The sequence below is a fragment of the Solea solea genome, chromosome 21 (genome assembly GCF_958295425.1).
Source record: "Solea solea chromosome 21, fSolSol10.1, whole genome shotgun sequence".
In the NCBI taxonomy this organism is placed as follows: Eukaryota; Metazoa; Chordata; class Actinopteri; order Pleuronectiformes; family Soleidae; genus Solea; species Solea solea.
Genome location: NC_081154.1, coordinates 4,457,905 through 4,480,256, shown reverse-complemented (window position 1 = coordinate 4,480,256; position 22,352 = coordinate 4,457,905). Strand labels below are relative to the sequence as shown.

The 22,352-nt window shown below is 40.1% G+C and overlaps 1 protein-coding gene across 3 annotated transcripts in view; it reads right to left on the bottom strand.

Annotated features, from left to right (window-relative positions):
• Nucleotides 1-22,352, bottom strand: part of LOC131448679 (zinc transporter ZIP11-like) — a 99,194-nt gene that overhangs the window by 67,731 nt on the left and 9,111 nt on the right. For all 3 annotated transcript variants that reach the window (XM_058621335.1, XM_058621334.1, XM_058621336.1), the window contains exon 4: nucleotides 8,373-8,531. In XM_058621335.1, the coding sequence (XP_058477318.1) occupies nucleotides 8,373-8,531 (159 nt within the window). The remainder of the gene's footprint in view (nucleotides 1-8,372; nucleotides 8,532-22,352) is intronic.

The following is a 22,352-nucleotide window of genomic DNA, read 5'->3' as shown; positions in this document are numbered from 1 at the left end:
AAACAAATCCTGTGTGAATAAACCAGCAGTAAACGTGTGTGTAAATATTCCATCATCTCCTGTTTACAAGTAGATTTCTGTGGATTTTCAGACATGGACGTAGTATGTTGGTGCGTGCCTGCAGTGTAGAAAGCAAATGAGGTCACAGAAGGTGACGGGGTGAAGTTGTTTGTGTGCATCAGGTGACGGAGGGGCGTTGGTATCTAGGGGTGTGGTAGGTCACCGCCCCGGAGGTGGCGTTGGTGGTTTGGGTATCACCAGGTTCGCTACCCCAACTGTCCTCTTGCGTCAGGGCTCTTGTCGACGTTCCAATTACTGGGTAGGGTGAGAGATGTGTCTAACATGTCAGAACATGTGATGGCCGTAGCGGTGGCTCCACGACGAAGCCCAGTAAAAGCTCTCCTGGGGGAGATTTAGCCCTCCCAACTGTGGTAGTTTTACTGAGATTTCTTTTCCCGTTGCAAATTGGCTATTAATATTACAGATGTCCCATGGTTCATTACTCCACCTCCCCATGCAAAACTAATCCTGTCCTAATAGGGCTTAAGAAATGTTTAAGCATGTTAAATAAAGACATAAAAAACACAAACTTAAATCAATCTAATGGAAAATGAATACTCCTACCACCACTTGAGACTGAATTGGTATTCTTCAGCACATAATCATGCACAGTTCAGTGGCTGCTGGACAGTTCTCGCACTGCGACACATGCCTCAGGGTTTTTTTGTGCATATCGCAGTCATACTCTGCTGTACATGTCATCGCACCATCACTCACTACAGTAAAGTTTTACTTCATCCATCCAACTGTATAGGTTAAGACGACCACCGATGTCAAAACACTACACTTACACAGGATGTTTTAGAAGCTATTCTCCCCCCTTTTTTTTAACTTGCTGCTCTTTATTCTTGAGAGACATTACTATGACTGAAACAATGGCATTAATGCAGTAGAACTGGTAATCTTACATGTGTAGAGCGAACTGGGCGCATTACATTATTCTATTAATATCCACCTCAGTGTGAAGAGAGCATGAGAGTGTTTTAAAAAAAAAAAAAAAGCGCGTTCATTTGCTTCAAAACCAACTTAGATCACTAACATTTTTGAAGGAAAAACTTGTATAACACAATGTAGATATTGGATGGATAGTATGACATTAAGACTCTCTCTCTGCACTACAATCCTTGCTGATAATCTAAGGGGAATGCTGGTTTCTGATGACTTTGAAGTACTTTTTAATGTCAGACTCACAGTTACTCAAGACTCATTAGCCTTGAATTACTGTAGCTGGACCTAATTCTCGCAGTTCCAAAGTAAACCTAGAAAGTAATGTGATGCATATAATTCCCTCAAAGAACAACTACAGTGTTGACTTTGTTCCAACTGAGAATCTTTGACAAAACTTTTGGTGAGTTTAATATAAATGAAATTGAGTTGGGTTTTATTAGGTATTTTCTGCTCTTATTCACATGTTGGCGTATCATCTTTGTTGCAATTAGGGATGGCACGATACCACCTTTTTTGTGTGTGGTATCTACAAATACTGATATTAGTCTGATACAGTCATTTTAGACCATTTACGAACTATGAGGCTGTTAGTCAATTCAAAGACATGATTCTCCAACTGTGAAACAAATATTGTTCTCCCAAAAAGAAGAAATAAACAGCCCAAACATGACATTTTTTACAGTCTGTGCATAGTAAAGCATGCGATATATAGGTTTTTCTGGATTGTATCGGATTTAACATTTTAATCTGCCCAATATCAGACCTAGTGATTTTTACCAGTATTGAACTGATACCGATACTGACCGATTCCGATTCCCATTTCTACTTGTAATTGGGTTTGGGCAACCCCAAACAAGCCCAAACCTACACATAACTATTACTATAATTGACTCAAATACAGCACACCCGCATGCAGCTCAGGTAAAATAATGAAATCCTAAAGAATAAGATGCATTTTCAGCACAATTGCCAAGTCAAGAAGCCTTGTTTCACTACCACTACTACTTCAAATCTGTTTCTGAGCAGGTCCACGATCATCATCTCTGCATCACATGAGCCAAAGAGTGCATGAGTGAATGCTGCATGAAGGATTTAGGCCAGGAAGATCAGCTGGCCAATTAGCCCCTGCTGATTTGAGAGAAGAGGCAGGAAATGACGGTGGCAAGACCTTCCAGCTACCGGTGAGGCTGAGCAGACTGTCAGCGCAGCTGTTCACTACATTTTTGATCCTTGTCTCAAAGTTGTAAGTGACTCTTGTTTCGCTCTAACATGAGATAAACGTTCATCGCAAACTCTTTTCTCTGCAGACGTGTCAGCGCTCAAAAGCAACAACCCGAACAGGCAAGTGACAGGGCCGAGTTCTGCCGCGGAACTGTACCAGACGAGTGACGATGACAGGCTAATAACCGGGGAGGCAGAAAGACAGACCTATTTTTAAGCATTCAAGTGAAAATCTATTCATATTTGCATAAGGGGTGCTCATCGTTAGATCACAAAGTTGCTTGTCTTATCTTGTTTCACCACATATTCTGTATTCAAGGAAAGCTATTAAGAGTGCTTACTTATTTTTAACTAATTAAAATGCAAATGGTTGACAGACGGTTGAAATTCAAATTTCAACAAGACAATTAAAACTTGAATATTAAATCTCTCCCCAAGTTTCGTGGAATGAGAAAAAGTTGGAGTCTGAGAAACAATTATGCCAGTTCAGTTGGCACAAGACAGCCTTAAATTACCTCTATACTGCGACTTATCATTGTGGAGCATATGAGAGCTATAGCAAAAACAGGAAAGCTGCAGAGAATGAGGTGGTTTTTTTAAGCATAGCCGGAGCTACAGGCAGGCAGGTTAGAGGCAGGTGGAGACAGGTGCAGGGCTAACATTCTTTGATATAGTGTCAGTTTAAATATTGCATGAATAAACAGTGGGTTGTTACAAACCAAGTCATAAGGGTATTTTTTCATGGAAAGAAATACTTCAAAGTTTGAGAAAAGAGGTTTTATTTTTTTTATTATTCTTTATTTTCTTAATCTTTAGTTTCAGTTATTTTGTTGAGTCTGTTGATACCAAAGACAAGAATGTGAATCTGATAACTTACTGTTACTGAGGGAGCTTTGTTATAATTTTTATAATTAAAGATATAATCTTTATCTTTGATAGACTTCAGAGTCCCTTGAAATAGAATACTCTAATAATACTAATAAGGCACTTTATTTATAAGCGGCTTTCAGGAGCTCAAGGACAACATGACGACACAGTAATCAGATAATGGAGTAAAATTACAGAGAGTATAGGCTATTTTGAACCGGTGGGTTTTTTGAGTCTGGATTTTGAAGCGAGTCAGAGTTGCGGATGTCTGGTGGGAGTGAAATCCAGAGATGGGGAGAAGAGCGGCTGAAAGCTCTGCTCCCCATGGTGCTGAGGCAGGCGGAGGAAACAGTGGAGGATGACGAGGATATGAGGGAGAGGGAGGAGGTCTGAGACATATGGAGGGGCGAGGTTGTGGATGGCCTTGAAAGACTACAGGAGGATCTTGAATTGAATTCTGAAATTAGCCATATCATATTATTGTATTTGTTTTTCCATCATTTTAAATAATGTATAACTGTTGGGGTTCGCGACCCAGTCCGACCAAGGGCCTCTCTGCATGCAGTTTGCATGTTCTCCTTGTGTGCGAGTATGTTTTCTACGGGTTCTCCGGTTCCCTCCCACAGTCCGAAAATATGCAGAGGTTAAATGGACACTCTAAATTGATCGTAGGAGTGAATGTGTGAGTAAATGGATTGGTCACCTCTGTAGCTTCATAGTGTACCCCGCCTTTCGCCCTGTGTTAGCTGCAATTGGCTCCAACGACCCTGCAACCCTCATATGGAGGATAAAGGTAGACAATGAACAAATTAATAATATTTAACCCCAACCCTAAATCAACCCTACCCTTAATAGGAATAATAATTCATCCTTTTTCTGTTTTCATACAGGAAACTTGAAAATAAACTTATTAACAGTTCAGCTCAAAGCCCAGCGCATGTATGACGGTGATGTGTCAGCCTTCATGTGTAATTCATGTCATTGCAGTTTTCCCAGTGCGACTTCAGGAGCTAAAAGCAACAGCCGTTTCTCTGCTGCTCCAACGGCGACATCGCATTTCTGTCTCTGCTCAGAGATGTGTGTGTCGCACATTTGTCGATACGTGCGACATTTTAAAGCTCTTTAAAGGCTCTTGAGCTTTTTAGAATTCAAGCTTTGTACATCTTTTAACATCAGTTAACCCACGGGTCTCATTCATCGCCCGATTTCAAGACTGCAAAAAAATTGTTAGGTTGGAATAATAATTCCCCTGCTTTATTCCTCAGTCAACTGAATTTAACTGCAAATCACTTGTCGAGGCCAGGTGCAAATACCGTGGAGCCCAAGGCTCTGTTCAAATTTGGCATCAAAGGTTGTCAGCGACTGAGAGAGTACTTAGAATTTCAATAAAATAAAATATGATTTTGTTGGTAATAGACAGGAGGATACAGACTCTCAATTTTCCCACTGAGAGTAGATTTTCACTGTATTGCAATTGACAAACAACAACGCCGCCCTCTCTTCCCACCTGGGTCACATGATATGGAGCTTTTCCACCAAGTGGAAAGTTTCGGTTTGGTAAGGCACATATTTGTTTTGCATTTCCATTAGGAATAGTACCAAAATAACCAGCCCCGACCGCTCTACTTTTGGCACCCTTCCCTTGGGGTACCAGAGTAAAATCCTACGGTACTGTCCAGCTCCACCCATGACAGTCAGCTGAATAGGGCAACAGAAAAACATCACTCCTTTGCAACCGGTGTTTCATCAGCACCCACAGTTGATTCGCAAACAAAGCTTGACGTATTGTTGAGACGAACAGTCACAAACTGAGCAGTTTGCTCTGTCATGTACGATGTCGTCGTTCATTGTTCAACGTCACGCTAAGTCACTCGCTGACAGCCATCTGACACAGCTCACACACCGCTTACCAAGTAAAGGTACTGTTTACTTTACCTCAAGTCTGACCCTGGGCTTTACCATTCAACACCGTACCATAGTGTACCAAACCGAGCCATACCATGACGGAAACACGACAATAGAGCTGTGGTTTCTCTCATAAAGGCTTATGTTACCCCTCGACTACACCGTTCATCAAGGGATTGCCGTTTGGCGGTGCCCAAGACAATCCAGACTCTTATCGTGTGCCGTTCCATGCTGGTGGAATGACCTACTGAACGTTACCAGAACAGTGTGTCCCTGTCTATCTTCAAGAAGCCCTTGAAGACCCAGCTCTTTCAAGAGCATATTCTGTCCTACCATTTACCGTATCCCCACATTCTCACTTCTGCACTCTCACCCTCTGTCAGTCCACTGTTCCTATCTAGTGGATTTCTTTCCAAGACTCCCTCTATATGTAGCTTATTCCTCTTTTGTAAGTCGCTTTGGATAAAATAAATGTAAATTAGGGATGCACCGATATGACTATTTCCACCGATACCGATATCCGATATTAATATTGCTGCTATGGCCGATAACCGATATTTACCGATATCGATATATGTTTTTTAAAAAAAGTTTCTGAGATGATAAAAGTTTGTACAGAATGAAAATCATGCAAGCTGAATTTTTGAATGTCTTTCTTTATTTTCAAAACATGTTTTACCTCCAAATAACAAGGTCACATAAGACACAAGTAACCAACTACAAGTAAAGGTTTTTAGAAACCTTTACCACTTGTAGCAAGTGTGTAACTAAATTAAAGTACAGTTTAACTCCCTCAACTCACTAAACTCCTGTGAGAAAGTTTGGATCATAAATTACAAACATGAACATAAATAAAAATAATACCCTGCCAAAGTTACTGTAACCGAGATAAGGGCGTCTATACTGGGTACGTAAATAAAGTCAACAACCCTTCCTCCCGGCAACAACAACCGCGCCACTTCCCTTCACAATAAAACTACACAACAGATATGAGAAACATCGGAAAAGTAGCGCCGACTTGGCAGGTTGTTGCGGGGTTCAATATGCGCTATCAACCGTCGGAACCCTCGGCTGGTCGTCAAGAGCAATCATTTCCATTACCTTGATCGTTATTGCCCTGGCCACTGTCTTCCTTTGGTCGAGTCCCAGCTGCGCTGCTTTCTTTTTGTCTGCTGCCTAATGTTACTAGCGTTAGCTTCCTGCCGTTGTTTGTGTACTTCTGGGTGGCGGTTTTTCAAATGACATGATCAAATTTGTGGTATTGAATGACTTGACGCGGAACCCTCCTCGCATTACCTCGACTTTGCAAGTGTTGCATAATGCTTTTCGCGTATCTTCTATTGACACCCTGAAAAATCGCCCACACCGCTGACATTCTCTCTCCTCCACACACACACACACACACACACACCTTGTGCTGCGCTTGCATCACTGACGCTGTCCCCTTCCCGACACACATACACAAACAGCAATTAGACGGGTATAAACATCGGTTGTTAAAATCGGCGCAGTTTTACTCATTGCACCGATGCCGATATGTTAAAAAATGACGAACATCGGCCGATACCAATATTAATGCCGATATATCGTGCATCCCTAATGTACTGTAATGTACGATGCACACGATCCTGTCACGCAACACTCGCCAAGAAAAATGCCCTTTTGGCAGGAAGTTGCTCTGTTCAAATCCATGGACATACACATATATATGTGTACACACATATATATGTGTACACACATATATATATATATATATATATATACACACATGTGGGCATTATTGATCCTAGGATTTAGAGTCTGGCCGGGCCTCAGGGGATTTTCAGATTTCAGTTGGACCACAGCCATGAAATATGCTCCGAGTATAGAAGATGGGGCGATACAAAACCACAGGCAACCGAATCCATAACCCCACTAAGGCAAGGGCATAGGGAAAGGTTTATAAGCGTTTTCATTACTCATGAAAAGCACTGCAGGGGCAATATAAGGGTCAGATATACTGTGCTCTCTGTCCGTACATTGCTCAATCTCCATGGGCTTAACATGGACAGTGAACTTCTTTTTGGCTGAAACTTTTCCTGCCAACATGGCAGAGAAAACATACGAGTCAAATGCCATCCGATTGCATTATTTTCCTCAAATAAAGGGCTCCTTCCATCACATAGCCTTGACAAAACAGTCAGGTAAGGTTGTCGTGGCTGCTGGTATGTTATATGATGATGACTCACTCTCTCTCTGACTCACACACACAGCCAGACAGAGGATAGAAAACCTAATTGTCATTTATTGAGGCTTCAGTCTCAACGGGCAAGACAGAGCCAAAAACAGATTTGTCCCAGTCTGAGATGGAAATAACAAAAATGTTTTCAGACTGGAATGACACATACCACACCAATATGTTCTGTAAAAGAGAAAAAGACTTTGTTTAAAGCCATTGTCTTTGTCACAGAGTCATTTTTTTCATGTAGAAATCAATCGGACAGTCACACAGAAGGAACCACAATTCAACACAAAAGCAGCTTTTGTGATAATAATGGTAATTCTTTATACTCTCGTAGCCCTTGATTCCCTAATATTTGCCTATAAGAGCGTCTCCTCAGAAAAAGGTCATGTAATTATGTCCCAGCATGCCACAGCTCTAGACAGACTTCGTAACAAAGGGGAACTCATTTGAGTGTTGAAGAAAATCGAAGGGAACAACGCAGAATGTCTCTGTATATTGAGCAGTTCTTTCTTTTTCTTCTTCTGCTTTAATCATTTGAGTAATTTGCCTCAGAAATCCGAAAAAATATTTTTTAAAAACAAGTTTAATGTGAATTTAGTGTTGAGACATTTGGATTTTTCTCAAACTACAATAGATGTGACAGATAAATGTTTTAGTTTTTAAAAATACCTCCACTCTTCACTTAAAGGTCAAAGGGCAACTACAAAGTGAATCGCCAACTACTCAAATTGGGATTCTTGTTATCATTTCTTTAAGCATTAAAATGTGAGTATGTCGTGGTTTTGTTGTCTCTCTGTGACTATTTGAAGACACTCATATTAAGGATTGGGAAAAAAACACTTGAAGATTATGCACTAAAACCTCAAATTGTAAAAAACAATGGATGCAAAAAACATCTAACCATGACTCCCGACACTTTTAAAGTATATATAACATAAATGTTTTGGGTTGTTAAATGTTAAATGGGTTGAGTGGCTCAGTGGTGAAGACCGGTACCCTGTGTGTGAAAGAAATCATGGTCGCAATGGTCGCAAGTTCAACTCCACCCCTGGCTGATTGTACTCAATTCCATTGTAAGTCGCTTTGGATAAAAGTGTCTGCTAAATGACATGTAATGTAATATAATATAAAAATGTGAGGTACTTACCAGATGTAGCATCACCACGTCGGCGAAATAAACAAAAGCCGCCCCAAGTGTGAATCCCACAGCCACAGGCACAAAAGCGAAGGAGCCATATTTCCCAGATTCCTCTGCCATGTCAATAGCCGGCGCAAGCAGTGACCAATAAGAAGCAGCCAACATCACCTGAGAGAAGAAAACAGACACAGTTTAGATACCTACATTTTTCACACCACAGGAGTTTTTGTCAAATATGCCATTTAAACACACATAAGAAAACGACAGCAAGCTTGTTGTTTGTTACTGAACAGCTGCATCGTGCTCATTTCTATTCCTTTGTCTCCACAGAGATCATCTCATGCTGCGTCCTGACAATAACAGCGGCCGTAAAATACCAAACACAAGTCTGCTTTCAGGCCTGCCAATCAAAATCAATGGAAGCCTCTTGCAGCAGTCAAACACGATGTGCTGCTGACATCAAAACAAGTCAGCGCAACGGCGAAGGTGATTGTAATTGTAACTGCGTGGCTTGATATCAAAGACTGGGAGCTAAGAACTGCTAAATAATCATAAACAATGTAGTTTTGCTCCTGTCCTATTCGTTGTGAATTGTCAAAGACTGGCAGCGCGCAAACACTCATCATGACTCACCATGAAAAATGATATTCCAGTTACTTTACCAACAATCACCTTGATGCTCCCCAAAAACATAACTTTAGCCATTTTCTCCAGATTGAGTCACAGCAATACACGTTTTCCAAAAAGATGAAAACCGAAAAAAAAAGAGAGTGATTGGAGAGAGTTGGTCAGGTAGAAGCAGAAAAGGCCAGGGTTAAAAGACACCGTTCAATGTAAGCTTCATTTATATTCATTCAGCACCTTTGCTTTTCTTACTGGCAAACAGAGCACGGCTATGAGATCAAACAGAATCCAGACGTACAGCTTTAGCAAATGGACTGTGGAGAATGTGTACTTAATTGGTGAAAATGCTGCAAAGTATACATATAAATATACAAAATATACAGTTAAACCAGAGCTCAGGTGTTCTGATGTTAGCCACATGCATTGATCTTTATATGTATGGGGTAAAGCACGAGTCCAGCTGGCGGTTATTAAAACCTATTTCAAGTAGAACTGTGCAATATGATGAGATCCAGGTCAAGTTGATTTCATTACCGGACCAGAAAGTGCTCTAAAAACCAACTAAAACCTGGATCATTGTTTGGAAATGCACCACATTTGACCAGACAATAGTTCTATACTTATATTTGATCATTTGATCTGATCACGGTATTATTTCTTGAAAAATTCACACAAATCCACCACACAAGTCCTTCCTTGACCATAGCTCATGCTCCAAATCTCTGTTTAATTCAACGGATAAATAATTCAAGTGTTTTTTTGCTTTTTTGAGTGACTTGGTTTGTGTATTTGCACCAACTCATGAAATCTGCTTCTGTCACTCTTCCCGAAGGGTCTTTGCAGGCTTGAGTTGCCACAGCTGTCGCTTCTTTCTTTCATCCTTTTGTGATTCTCCGCCATGTGTCGTGCCACAGGCAAAAAGCCTGTCCCAGTGTCAGTGTCTGTGTCTAGGGGTCCGATTTGTGCACACCACTGTACCTTTGTGGCTTTTCATTTGTGGATTCTCTCAGAACATTTCAAAGGACTCGCGGATGTGTGGACTTCTTATAAGATCAGTAACCACTCTTCACTGACAGTGACACGGCTAAATAAACAATGGCATGATGAACATTGTTGCCGTACATTGTAATATAACTGGGGCTGCTACAACTAATCAGCGAGTACTTAATTGCCAGATATTTTAGTTTGAGTGCTGTTTTTCTCATTAAGCCTCTGCATGTGATTATGTTCTGGTTTCTTTGCTCCTCCACGACAGAGAAATAATGAATATCGAACTCCTGATCGATTAAAACGAGATACTAATCTGACAAACTCATTTGTGAAGAATGTAATCATTAGCTGCAGCCACACTTGGAATATATATATATATATATATATATATATATATATATGTACATACATACATACATACATACATACATATGTACATACATACATACACAAATTATATATATATATATAATTTCATCATGGTGATGATTTGTGCCAATCTCCTCTGCAACTTGTAAAAGGAAAATCACAGAAACTGACGAATGAGGCCTTTGATCGTAACTAAATCATATAACATATTATTCTTCAAAGTGAGATGGATCTAAAGGAAATACTGGCCTTTGGAGACGCAATTATGCTACTTAAACTAAAAGGACCAGGCTGAAGAATCATATTTCCATTTCATTTTGTTCCACTCCACTGATCTATCTATAAACGCAGGGTCGTCCATCTGTCCGTTAATCATATAACTGTCTGAAGGTTCGCTTCAAGTTCTGGCTTTGAACTTGTTAGGTAGACTTTTAAGGGCATTTCTCTCACAGACTGAACAACTGGTTCCAGCCACACCAATTATTCCTCACTATTGTTGTGGTTGCAGGATACATACCGCCACGTTCACTGACTAGAACCACACTAGCAGCATAACCCTTAATTATATATATAAATAAAGAAAAAAAGGACACAGCACTCTCTACCCTTCAATCACCCTGGTGACCATTATTTACTTATGTGCCAATAGAGTCAAAGCGGAGAGCTGTCTACTGTTTAATTACAGTGGTTGCAATCAAAGAATTACCAGCTCGGACAAAAAGTGCTGTGATAACCATCGAGCCTCGAAAGTGGACAAAACGGCCATGAAAGTCTTTAGTCCAAAAAACTGTTTAAATGCCAGGGTTACCTTTCACATTCGTGAAGAAATTAGGGAAAATGGGATTTGTGTTGGATGACTCATAAAACTTACCAACAATATATCTAATCAAATTATTTCTAAAGCAAAACTCTACAATAACGGAGGGTGCATTAATGAATTAATCTTCATCAAACCAAAGTGTTTTGAAAGCAAGCCAAGTCCTAAAGCACACCCTGCGTTATCGTTTGATGTTCTCCATTTCATTCCATAATGTACAAAATGGACACCATGCTGTATTGAATAAGACCTAAAACAAGTGATCGAAAACATAGACATCTACATCTACTTATGACATTTACTGACATCGTACATCAAGTGAGAATTCGAACCCCCGATGGTCACTCAGAAGAACACAAGTTTTAAGCACTTCAGCATTGGATCCACTGTTCTGGACCTGGAGGTTACATCTGATACATTTGCAGTATGAATCAAGGGAAAATACAGAGCTGCAGATCAGTCCTGGTGAAAAACTGAACAGAATGACAATGATTTTCATTTTAGAAAAATATGATCTACTCTGTGTTTCCATTTCTCTTTTTCTGATGCCAATGTACGTCTACACCTTTATTCTCTTATCCATCTCACCTCAAGTACTTCACATTTTCCCTGTTTATAATTTGCACTTCCTGCAGCTAAACCCCAGATCAATTCCACAATCTCCAACCTCACTCATTAAGCCTGAATACATAGACTAGAGGCTATTTAAGCACCTGTCTCCCACTGAAGCCAGCACCCAATTACTGCTCGGTTATATACATCAGGCCGAAATGCAAAGCCGATATGTGCAAGCTCTGCCCCAGGAATATTCTCGTTATCATATGAACAAGCAAAGAAAGGTGGAATAAATTTGCATACGCATACGGTGGCTTGGCGTTACAACTAAACAAATAACCTAACATGCTTAATGTCACCATAAAATACAAAATAATATGCAAGACAACATGTGCAGGCACACATGAGATGAGAGATATATGCCTAGAGTCTGTTCATTCTCCATCGTCAAGGTCATTGTTTTTGCAAAAGTCACAGAGACGTTTCGTCTCTCATCCAAGAGGCTTCTTCAGGTGTGAAGGTTTGTGGCGAAACGCAGGAATTAAACCTCTGCCAATTGTGGGCATTTCACATTTCAATACGAGCCCATTTGTGTGTATTTCTGCGGCATCTGAATGGTCACTGCCACTATTTTGTTTTATCTTCACATTTATACCAATATCTCAGGCATCTTCTGAAAAACAACGTCAAAGTTGCGATGAACAGACAGACTTCAATAAATCAATAAAAGTCCATTCGCGACTGAGTCCATGGGTTTTTAATTTCAAATTTTAATGTTGTGAAGCGATAGTTTTCTGAAAGTTGGGGTTTATGAGGTCCTAATAGAGAATGCTGAACTACATCTAAAGTGTACAAATAAGGCAATTGAGCATTCCAATGCTTATTTTATGGACTTCCTAGATTATTCCTTACAAATAAAGTCGCAGGATGAATCTCTAGCTGCAGTCCCAAAATGGTGCGAGACAAGGAAGGAAAGGACAATTACAGTGATAGGCTTTTAAAAACTATTTCACTTTATTATATAGCAATTGGTTATATTTAATAGAAAAATACAATCATGCTTCCCACAACTTTCTGTTTTGTGCTGCAACAATGCAAACAACCCTGAACGCAAATTGGAGGTAGGAGGAGGCGATCAGTTGTATAACAAGATCATGCAGTTTCTGTAGCATGCAGCAACTTGAACTCTGTCTGCTTTACAATTTTGGTATGGAGTTTTATTGAAAATCATAAAAAGTCTGTCTCCTTAAAAACAAAAGATATCTGAGATTTATTTGTAACTCCAAGATCGACAAACATTAAGAAACAGATGCACTACACAAGCTAAGAAACACAGGCCGATTGATGTTCAAGGTTAAAACCTGAAGAGGCAAGAGGTTGGAACTCAAGATCAACAGTTCAGAGTATTGTGCAACTGAGCTTGATATGTGAAGAAGCAAAGTCACCAAAGCACATGGTGTAACACGTTTGGAATCAAAGGGAAAGCCATTTATTGTAAGAGAATTTCCTTAAAAGTGACCATTACTATGTTTCATCAACAGTGTCATTATTATCCATTCTGTCTGTACCACCAGCACTTTCCAAGCAAACATCAAACAACGCAAGAGTATCAAGGTCATTACTTGACAAAAGTGTGAAGATATATGCTGGGGCATGCAGTTTTGTTCCTATAGCTAGACTGCTTAATGGGCACACAAAACATCTTCCTGAAAAGGTCACATTTAAGTACTTGCTGCTCACATTCATTTGCATTCAAAGCCTTTAGTAGAAAGATCTCGACGGAGCAGAGGGCTCAAAACTGTGGGCACACAACAGTAAGAAGCTGAAATCACCCAATTTATTTCACAAAAACTGTCAAGACTACATAAACTTTGTAACCAACTGGGGGACAGCACCAGCCAATCACCTAGGTGTGACGTTGCTGACCTTGAGAGCCCACCGCTACTCCAAAGACAGCAAAGACGGACAAATGTGAGGGGAATCTGCGTTAACTTCCAGCAGCACAGGGAGTGTAGCCTAGTGAAAGCTACACAGCCGCTCTCACAGCCCCGTGCTGCTGCTAGTGGGGATGTGAATTAGTGCTAAGTTTCTATCTCTGACTACTAATTTGATCAGTGACATTCAGCCAATTTTCCAGTTGCAAGCGCGAGGCCCCAGGGCTATTTAAGTATGCTGTAAGAAGCACAACGCCGGCGGCTCTCCATCACTTCAAGGATGAAATATTGTCTTAAAAAAGCAGTTAGTACATCAAAAGGAAAATAATGATGACACTGACATTAATTATGTCACTTTAATTAGCTCCCTTTCTCTTCACGGTGGAACGTATAGGGCATTCTCATCATTAAATTAGCTTTGTTTTCACTCAGCCATTAAATGAAATGAGACAATGTTATGTATACACATTGAAATCCAATTGTTGTGCATAAATGTTCATTTATTAAAATTAAAGATTCAAAATGCAACAATACTGTATATTGTTCGCTAATTGAATAGCCTACTTAACTATCATCATCCATCCATCTTCTAGCGCTGTGCCAATCTCAGCTGACTTGGGGCAAAATGCGGGGTCACACCCTGGACAGATCACAGAGCCAAATGTAGAGGGTGCAATCACACCAGCAATCCCCAATTAATTCCCAGTCCCCAGTCGTACTGAGTCTGGTGGACTATTAGGTGTGAAAACTACCAGAGACAAACCATGCACTCTCAAACCTATGGTCAATATCATATTGCATCTTTATGGACTATGGGAGGAAGCCGGAGAACCCAGAGAAAACCCATGCACCCCAGGGGAGAACATGCAAACTCCATGCAGAAAGGCCCTTGTTCCAAACCGGGTCGTAAACCCAGGTCTTCTTGCTGCAAAGGCAAGAGTGCTATAACCATTAACGTCCTAATATTCTTCTGTGCACATGCCGCGTGCACCAAAGTTGCATATTGCGGACCCTTGTATACTTTGTGTGTCAGGGTCCTGGTAGTATCTCACTTCACCATCAGGTGGCCGTACAAGCCTGGATGCAGAGAATTGGACGCATTCCTACCAAAGACGAAGGGAACGATGCTGCAGCTCCCTCGGACACGTCTGGTTCGAGTGGCTCCCAACTGAAAGGGCTGTCGGGTAGGGGTGTCAGTGGGGTCGCCAGTCCAAGGCTTGGATGAATGTCCTTGGTGACTACTTCTTCTGTTGTCGAAATTTTTCTCTGCTTGGTGAGTGGGGCTTAATATTCCACCTACTGGTGGGGTGGAAATTCGGTCCACACATGCGCTGTCCACACGCAACCAACTTCTTTGTGCGTGGTTCCAAAATCTGGACATTGATAACGCAATTCGCATTTGCGCATTTGGTGTACCAGGGCCAACTGTGTGGCCCAACTATCATCATCCATCCATCCGTCCTTTTTCTACCGCTTTATCCTCCACATGAGGGTCCCGGGGATGATATTAAAAATACAAATTCATGGATAAATGATCGCCCTATGTGATATAATTTATGCTACACGAAAGCTAGAGATTTGCTCTTCATAACATTGTGCACCCATTCACACCATTAAAACAGCACCGCCTCGCCGTTTCCTGCATTCCCCCAACACCGTGTCATGTCAGTCAATCTCCACTTACTGTGTCCTACATAGCCACTCAAGGCGGCTATCCAACAGAGACTGGAGAATTCAAACATTTCGGTGCAGTGTGAGTGGCACTTGTTATAAAAAGGTGGAAGGAGAGCTTACAAAGGAGAAAAACAATCTGTGCTTACATTCTATATGTATATATATTCATCCAGACAGACATGAGGGCTGCATGTTCATAATAAGGTAAGGACGTGCTTCCTGAGAACATGACCAGATTTCAATCCAAACGACTGAACCTAAACATAAATTACCTTTTCGTAAAACAAATATAAAACTTAATTTCTGGTTACAGAGTGTTTTGAAACCCTGGTTTCCCTCATTCATTTGAGCAGCGCCACTGGATGGCGTTTGCGTGGTTGTCATGGAGGTGACTTGGTGCAATCTCCTGCACATATGCAAACACCTGATGCTACAAACTGAAGATGATGATGTGATGTGAACAAACAAACACACACTGGTGAAAGCCAGATGATGTGACTGAAAGCGTGTCTGTCTCACGTTTGTGTCAGAGCTTTTTAATGATAAGTATAATGTACAATGTGTCATGGTCGAGGCAAATACCACAAGGTATCAACTCATTGAATCTGTGTTTTAGAATGTTTCTTGGCAGGTTATTTAGAGGATGGGCAATAAACCAGCTTTTTCTTTAATTTCTTGAAACTTGGAGAGAGACACAATCTCTCTCTTTCACTCTCTCTCTCTCTCTCGCTCAGTGGATATGTGTCTCAATAAAAGGTGCTTATCTGAACACTGTCCATTTGTTCTCTTTTTCTGTGAAATGAAAATGAAATGGAAAAATCATCAAGTTTTTCTTCACACTCCAGGGCAGTAAACATCATTCTCCTCATACCACAAACAAGTAGTTTAAACTACTTAATGATTTCTGAAGGATACTGCCTGTTCCAAGAAAAATGGTGCAGTGTAAAGGAGGAGGAGGAGGAGGAGGAGTGTGTGGAGGCACTCCGTTTACATGCATGTTAAAAGTCAGATTTTAGTCGAACTAAGACAATAATTCGGTTTGCTTGTCATGTAAACACATTAGTCCGACCAAAATCAAGCTAGTCCTAATCGCACACATGGATAGTGCGATTCATAGTCCGATTACTCTTGCATGTATACGCTTAGTCGGACTAGAGTCGGACAAAATGTCCTCCCCCGTCTTTGAACCGGACGTAGGAGGAGACGACATATAAACTGCGACAGCGGCGGTGTCTTTTTTCGGACAACACAGCAACCACAAGAGCCATACTCGATCTAATTTGTATCACTGTGAACACGTACAGCAGGTACGAAACATACAGAAACACAACACGTTCCATCTCGCCGCTATCTGTTTTTCTGTGACGTAAAGGTCAACAGGATTGAATACGCACTAGCTTATAGAGAATGGTTAAGAAAAGCCCCTTTTAGGTTGTCCAAATGCGTGACAGTTGGGTTTACATTCACTGGCAATAATCTGCTCTGCTGCAGGAGGTAGTATGACGCTCTTACACAGCAGTGAAAACTCACTAGCCAATGAAAACTGTTTGTCCATGAGTGTCGGACATCTGGAGACAACTTCATACACTATATGGATCTACTGAGCCTTGACAAGCCCAAAAAAACAAAACATTAAATATTTCAAATGTTCTGGATAATAACTTAAAAGAAACAAGAGGACCGGGGCGTCAGCATTTGCCGTCAACGTCATTCGCTGTTACTGCTTTCTCATCTCTATGACAACTGTAAAAAGAATAAAGTGTGACACTGAGGGTAAAAACATGTCAAGACAGGTGGGACTGTGCGGAGGAAGTGGAGGAAGAGAAGGGGGAGGTATTAAATCACCGAAATGGCGTCACATTGTTTTAGTTATTTGCCAATAATTACACAAACACGGTGTTCTCGGACAGCATGACGCAGCTTTCTGCTGTGAGTGTGTGTGTGTGTGTGTGTGTCTCCATCAGTATGTGAGTGTGTCTCCATGTGTTGGATTCAGGGTGTGTGGGTTAGGGGAACAGCAGATGCAACAAATGGGAACAGGATGGCATCTGAATCATATGAGAAGCACAAAGCATCACACGGGCAAGTCACAAATACACAGTCACACACACACACAGACAACATTGATTTCTTTTTGTGTTCGACCTGGACTGAGGATGCCTGTCCTTCTGGGAGAAACATATTCCACGGTGATGCACCTGCACTCGGCAAAAATGTGCAGATACACGAGGCAAGGAAAAGTGTGAGTGAAGCCCTTTTGAGTATTGTGTGTGGTGGATTTGAGTGAAAACTCGCTCAGACCGTCGTCGCCGTTTTTCAATCAACGCGGGGCGTGTCGCTCGTAGAATGACTTACAAACAGGACTTGCAGATTTGCATATCGTCGGGGGGGGGTCGAAATCACAGAGAATTTAGACATTCACCACTTCATAGGCCGTCTACATATCACAACATGTACACTCTTTGAGGGTACGAATAAAACGCCCAGATTAAAAGACAGAAGTCTACAGGAATCATTAGAGATGGTTGAATTCACGTGTTCATGACACTCATCATGTTTGCATTTGTACTTGCAAAGATGATCATTGCAATGATGATCATTATGAGCTTGCATAATAAGTCCTTAACTGCTATTTTAAACATAGATGTGCTATGTTCTGTGTGTTTCCTGTGTTTTGCTCTTTATTTTGCACCTGCTAACATTCTAATCATTAAAAAAAAATATATATTTTAATATTTTTAAATCCATTGCACAATTTTTACTTAATTGCCTCCCAAGAGCCAAACTTACATCAGGTGTTTAACAAGAGATTGGTGCTAATTATGGCACAGCACAAGCTCCTGGGGAAGTTATTACTCTCACACCACTTTCAGACAAAAAAGAAGCAAAAAAAAAAATATTAACACGGTAGGAAAACAGCCATACTAACTAGGGCTGCACGATTATTTGATCATTAGTCAACTATTTTGAGTGGTTTTTTTTAAACTTAAAACAAGCCTTCTGATTTTCTTAGTTTCTTAGTTATTTTCTGGTTTCTTTGCTCCTTATAACAAAGAAATCATTAAAACAGACACTAAAAAGGACCAACAAGTACTCAATTAATTGAGAAAATACTGAAAATAATCGTTAGTTGCAGCCCTAATTGTAACAGATGCTCATAACCTACTAATAAATGGCCTGAGTGACAGCTATCGCTGTGTGTACCAGGTATTCCTGATGTTGTGGGGACCTAAATCTGTTCACACGGTCACATTATGGGCACTAAGATCCAGTTCACATGACGTAAAATACTACATTTTAAGGTGAAGACATGTTTTAAAGTTAGGCTGAGGTTAAGGTTAGGGTCAGGATTAGGATGAGACCAGTAGTAATAATGGTTAAAGTGAGAGTGAGTCTCCTGGAAATGAATGGAAGTCAATGTAATGTCCTCTAAAGTCATGGAAACCAGTGTGTGTGTACGTGATACAGCAGGATGAAAAGCCAGCAATCTGTAAATCAAGATGGCATTTTCAACAAAATCTTTCATCCCAGTCGTCACGAGAATAGGGGAAAGTGAAAGCACGGCTTACCGGGGATCAATACACACGTCATCGAGACCAGTTTAAGCCCAAAAAGTAGTTTGAGCTTTAAAGTAAGACACCCCAAAGAGATTTCAGACCAAAGTAAAAACAAGTAAATTAAAGACCTAAAGGGTGAGAGGAGAAATGTTTGAAGACTGACGCCAGGTATTGCCGACTGTTATCTTAGACATAAAAGCCCCATCAGTTCGCACCATCTCACATTTCCCCCTTCAGGATTTGCCACCTTCCCTCAATCTCGCTCCGACTCTCTGCTCGTCCCTCTTTAACTCTAACCGTCTGAAGGCAAACTCAGTCCCGAGGCCAAAAAGGACATCCTTCTTCTTCTTTTTCTTTTAAATAGCACAGAAGGCAAAGCCAATCTATTTCCCGGCTACTTTCAGTTCCACTAAAATCCCCTCAGGTGTTTATTTTTCTGAGGAAAACTGATAAGGCTAAATAGCCTGAATTTGTCCACGATAAAAGAGGGAGAACGGAGCAGCGTAACCTGTGACTCTGAGGCTTTATCCACGAGGATACACAACTTTCCTGATATCTTTTTGCACAAACTATCTTCATATATATATATAGTATATAAATAAACCCAAGATACTGGGTATAATTTGCTAAACTGGAAAGATGTTAAGCAAATATTCTCTAATATGTCTATTTACAAAAACGCCTAGCATCAACAGTATCTTAGGGTGAGATCTCTTAAAAACCAGAGAAAACAACTGAATCAATCTTTTTTTTCATTACTCTTGACGAAGCGTGAGTAATTTTTTATAATTTGACTCAGAATCTTATCCACTCACTTGCCAAGGTCTATAATTATCGGCAAACCCCAGAAAAATAACTACTCTGGATACCAACTGTAGAATATTTATTTTCTAACAAAAGAGACGAATCCATCTCGTGACTGAAGCGCAGTCAGGTGAAATAAACGGCTGCCGTCTGGTGAAAGCAATTTCACGCATAATCACATGTAAATACAAAAACAAAAGGGAATGTAAATTAGGGCTGGGTTTCACCGAAGAGCTCCTGAATCAATTGAATATCAATTCATTTGGAGATATTTCTGTTGGTTTGGATCTCTCTATCATGGAACAATATTAACGTTTACATTAAAAATGAGCAAATTAAAGCTAATTTTATTTAATATGGCCCTTCTATTGTTTGAAAATACACTTGTTCTTTGCGCTCCCTTCTTAAAAAGTGTTGAAATATTGACACAAAAATCTAATTCCATAGGACAAATAGGAGACAAACTAAACTGTCCTCCTGAGCGGACTATCACGACACATCTGCATCTGAAAAGTAGTGCGTGGAAGTATTTCTGGTTCTACACCTTTAACTCCAAAGCTAAACTCTTTCGCCCCGCAGCAGAGGAGGCGTCAGCAACACGTTTGAGTCTTGCAAGCTCACAGGACACAGGAAATGGCTTCTATTAAAACATCAAACTAAGGATCTTATGAACAGATAGGGAAATCTTTTTTTTTTAAGCAGCACTAATGCATACATAATTCGTTAAAAAAAAAAGTCTTGTTTTTTCTTATAACAGATTAATCCATCACTTAATTTGAGACAGTGGAGGCAGAACTAATTAATCTAATTAAGAAATTCACGGCCCGATAACTATAATATCAATGAGCGCCAGTTTCAGTAATAACTTTGTCGGTGTTGTGACAGAGTTGACAGGCTCCTTCCTTTCTGCTTATCTACACTTGCCATAAATCAGTCTGATCCATGTGTGACGTCCATTTTAATGACTCTGTGTCAGTCTGTCTGTCTGTCTCACTTTATCATTCCATTTTTTTTACATTAACAAGCCTACGTGTATTAGGAAATAGGAAATAGGAAATAGTTTTATGGTTTATGTTGCAGTTCACCGCAGATGCACATAGTTTTTCAGCATCTATCAAGAAAGTTTGCTTTCACCAGCATCTGTTTGTCTGTTTGTCTGGCTGGCTGGTAACAAGATTCAAATAAACAGAAAACCTACTGAATCTATAGAACTTTGTGAAGTGGTGCAGCAAACTGTTAATAGTTTGTATTAATATAAAGATTTTCTAGTCTTAATGATGACGAAAGAATTGGATGTTTACATTTTTTTATGGATTTTATGGTTTATGTTTAAAAATTATTAATTTCCTAATTCATAATTGTGTTTAATTTGTTTGTAGTTCAACTGTATAATCCCAATCCCCAATGCAAATTTACATCTCAGAATCATGGTTATTTATAGATGAAGATGTTTTTCCTAAATTAAATTTAATTGATTGTATTGAAAATTGCTAATAATATGTTTATATACTGGACTTTTAAAGTAGATAAGTAGATTTTTTTTGTTAATATTGCATTTACTACCTTGGGCAAGGACACTCTTTCAAAAGAGATTTTTAATCTCTATATGTTTTAAATTAATTAAATTATATATGCATATAAATATACATATATATATAAACATATACATATATATGTGTATATGTGTATATGTGTATACATATATATATATATATATACATATATACATATATATGTATTGAGCAATATGTCAGTATCTGAATAACCCAGATTTTGGCATCAGTTTGCCAACAAAATCCTTACTAGTTGGCTTTTACTCTCATTTACTTGTTTGTGAGACATTTTCCACAAAGTTTCAGCTTTTAAACTATTTTTACACTACTCTCAAACACCAAACACAGACAGACAAGACTATTTAAAGACGTTTTCCTCCTCAATTATATATGGTAATAAAATCATGTATCCCTGTAGCCCTGTGATGGACTGACAACCTGTCCAGGATGTACCCAGCCTGTCGCCCCATGTCAGTTGGGACTGGCACCAGCGACCGTCATGTGGAGGATAAAGCAGTAGAAGATGGATGGTGTTCTATGTGCAGCTTATTATCATGCAGTCACACTGTGAGGAAAATCAATTCTCACACTTGTGTTATTTAAAATGAAGTACATGCGTCATTCTGAATTTCCACACCCAACACAATGTGTGCATGTACTTGATTCCCCAGACGTAATGTAACACAAGGTGACATTCATCGATGTCTCGAGCTAAAAAAGTAATTCCACTATGTAAATAGACATCAGTGTGAGGCTTCTCACTTCAGTGCCAGCTCAGATTTCCTGCTCAATCCCTACTCTGAGACTCTTGATGAATATTGGCCACATACAGCTTCCCCCCTGAAGAAAAACCAAGTAATGTAATTGTGCGAGTCGCATAGTGCGGTCAAGGGCACGTATTCTCTGTTGCAGCATAATACCTCTTTAGACATGATAAGGCCAAGTTCTCCTCCGGGGGAACACTTATCTCAAACTGTTATAAATGGATATGGCATCTGAATGTGACAGGGTTTATCTGTCTCCGGAGAAAAATCAGTCTGCCATAGAGAAAATGTATGAAAACTCTTCACAGTGTGGAGTCTGTCTGTCTGTCTGTCTGTCTGTCTGTTACC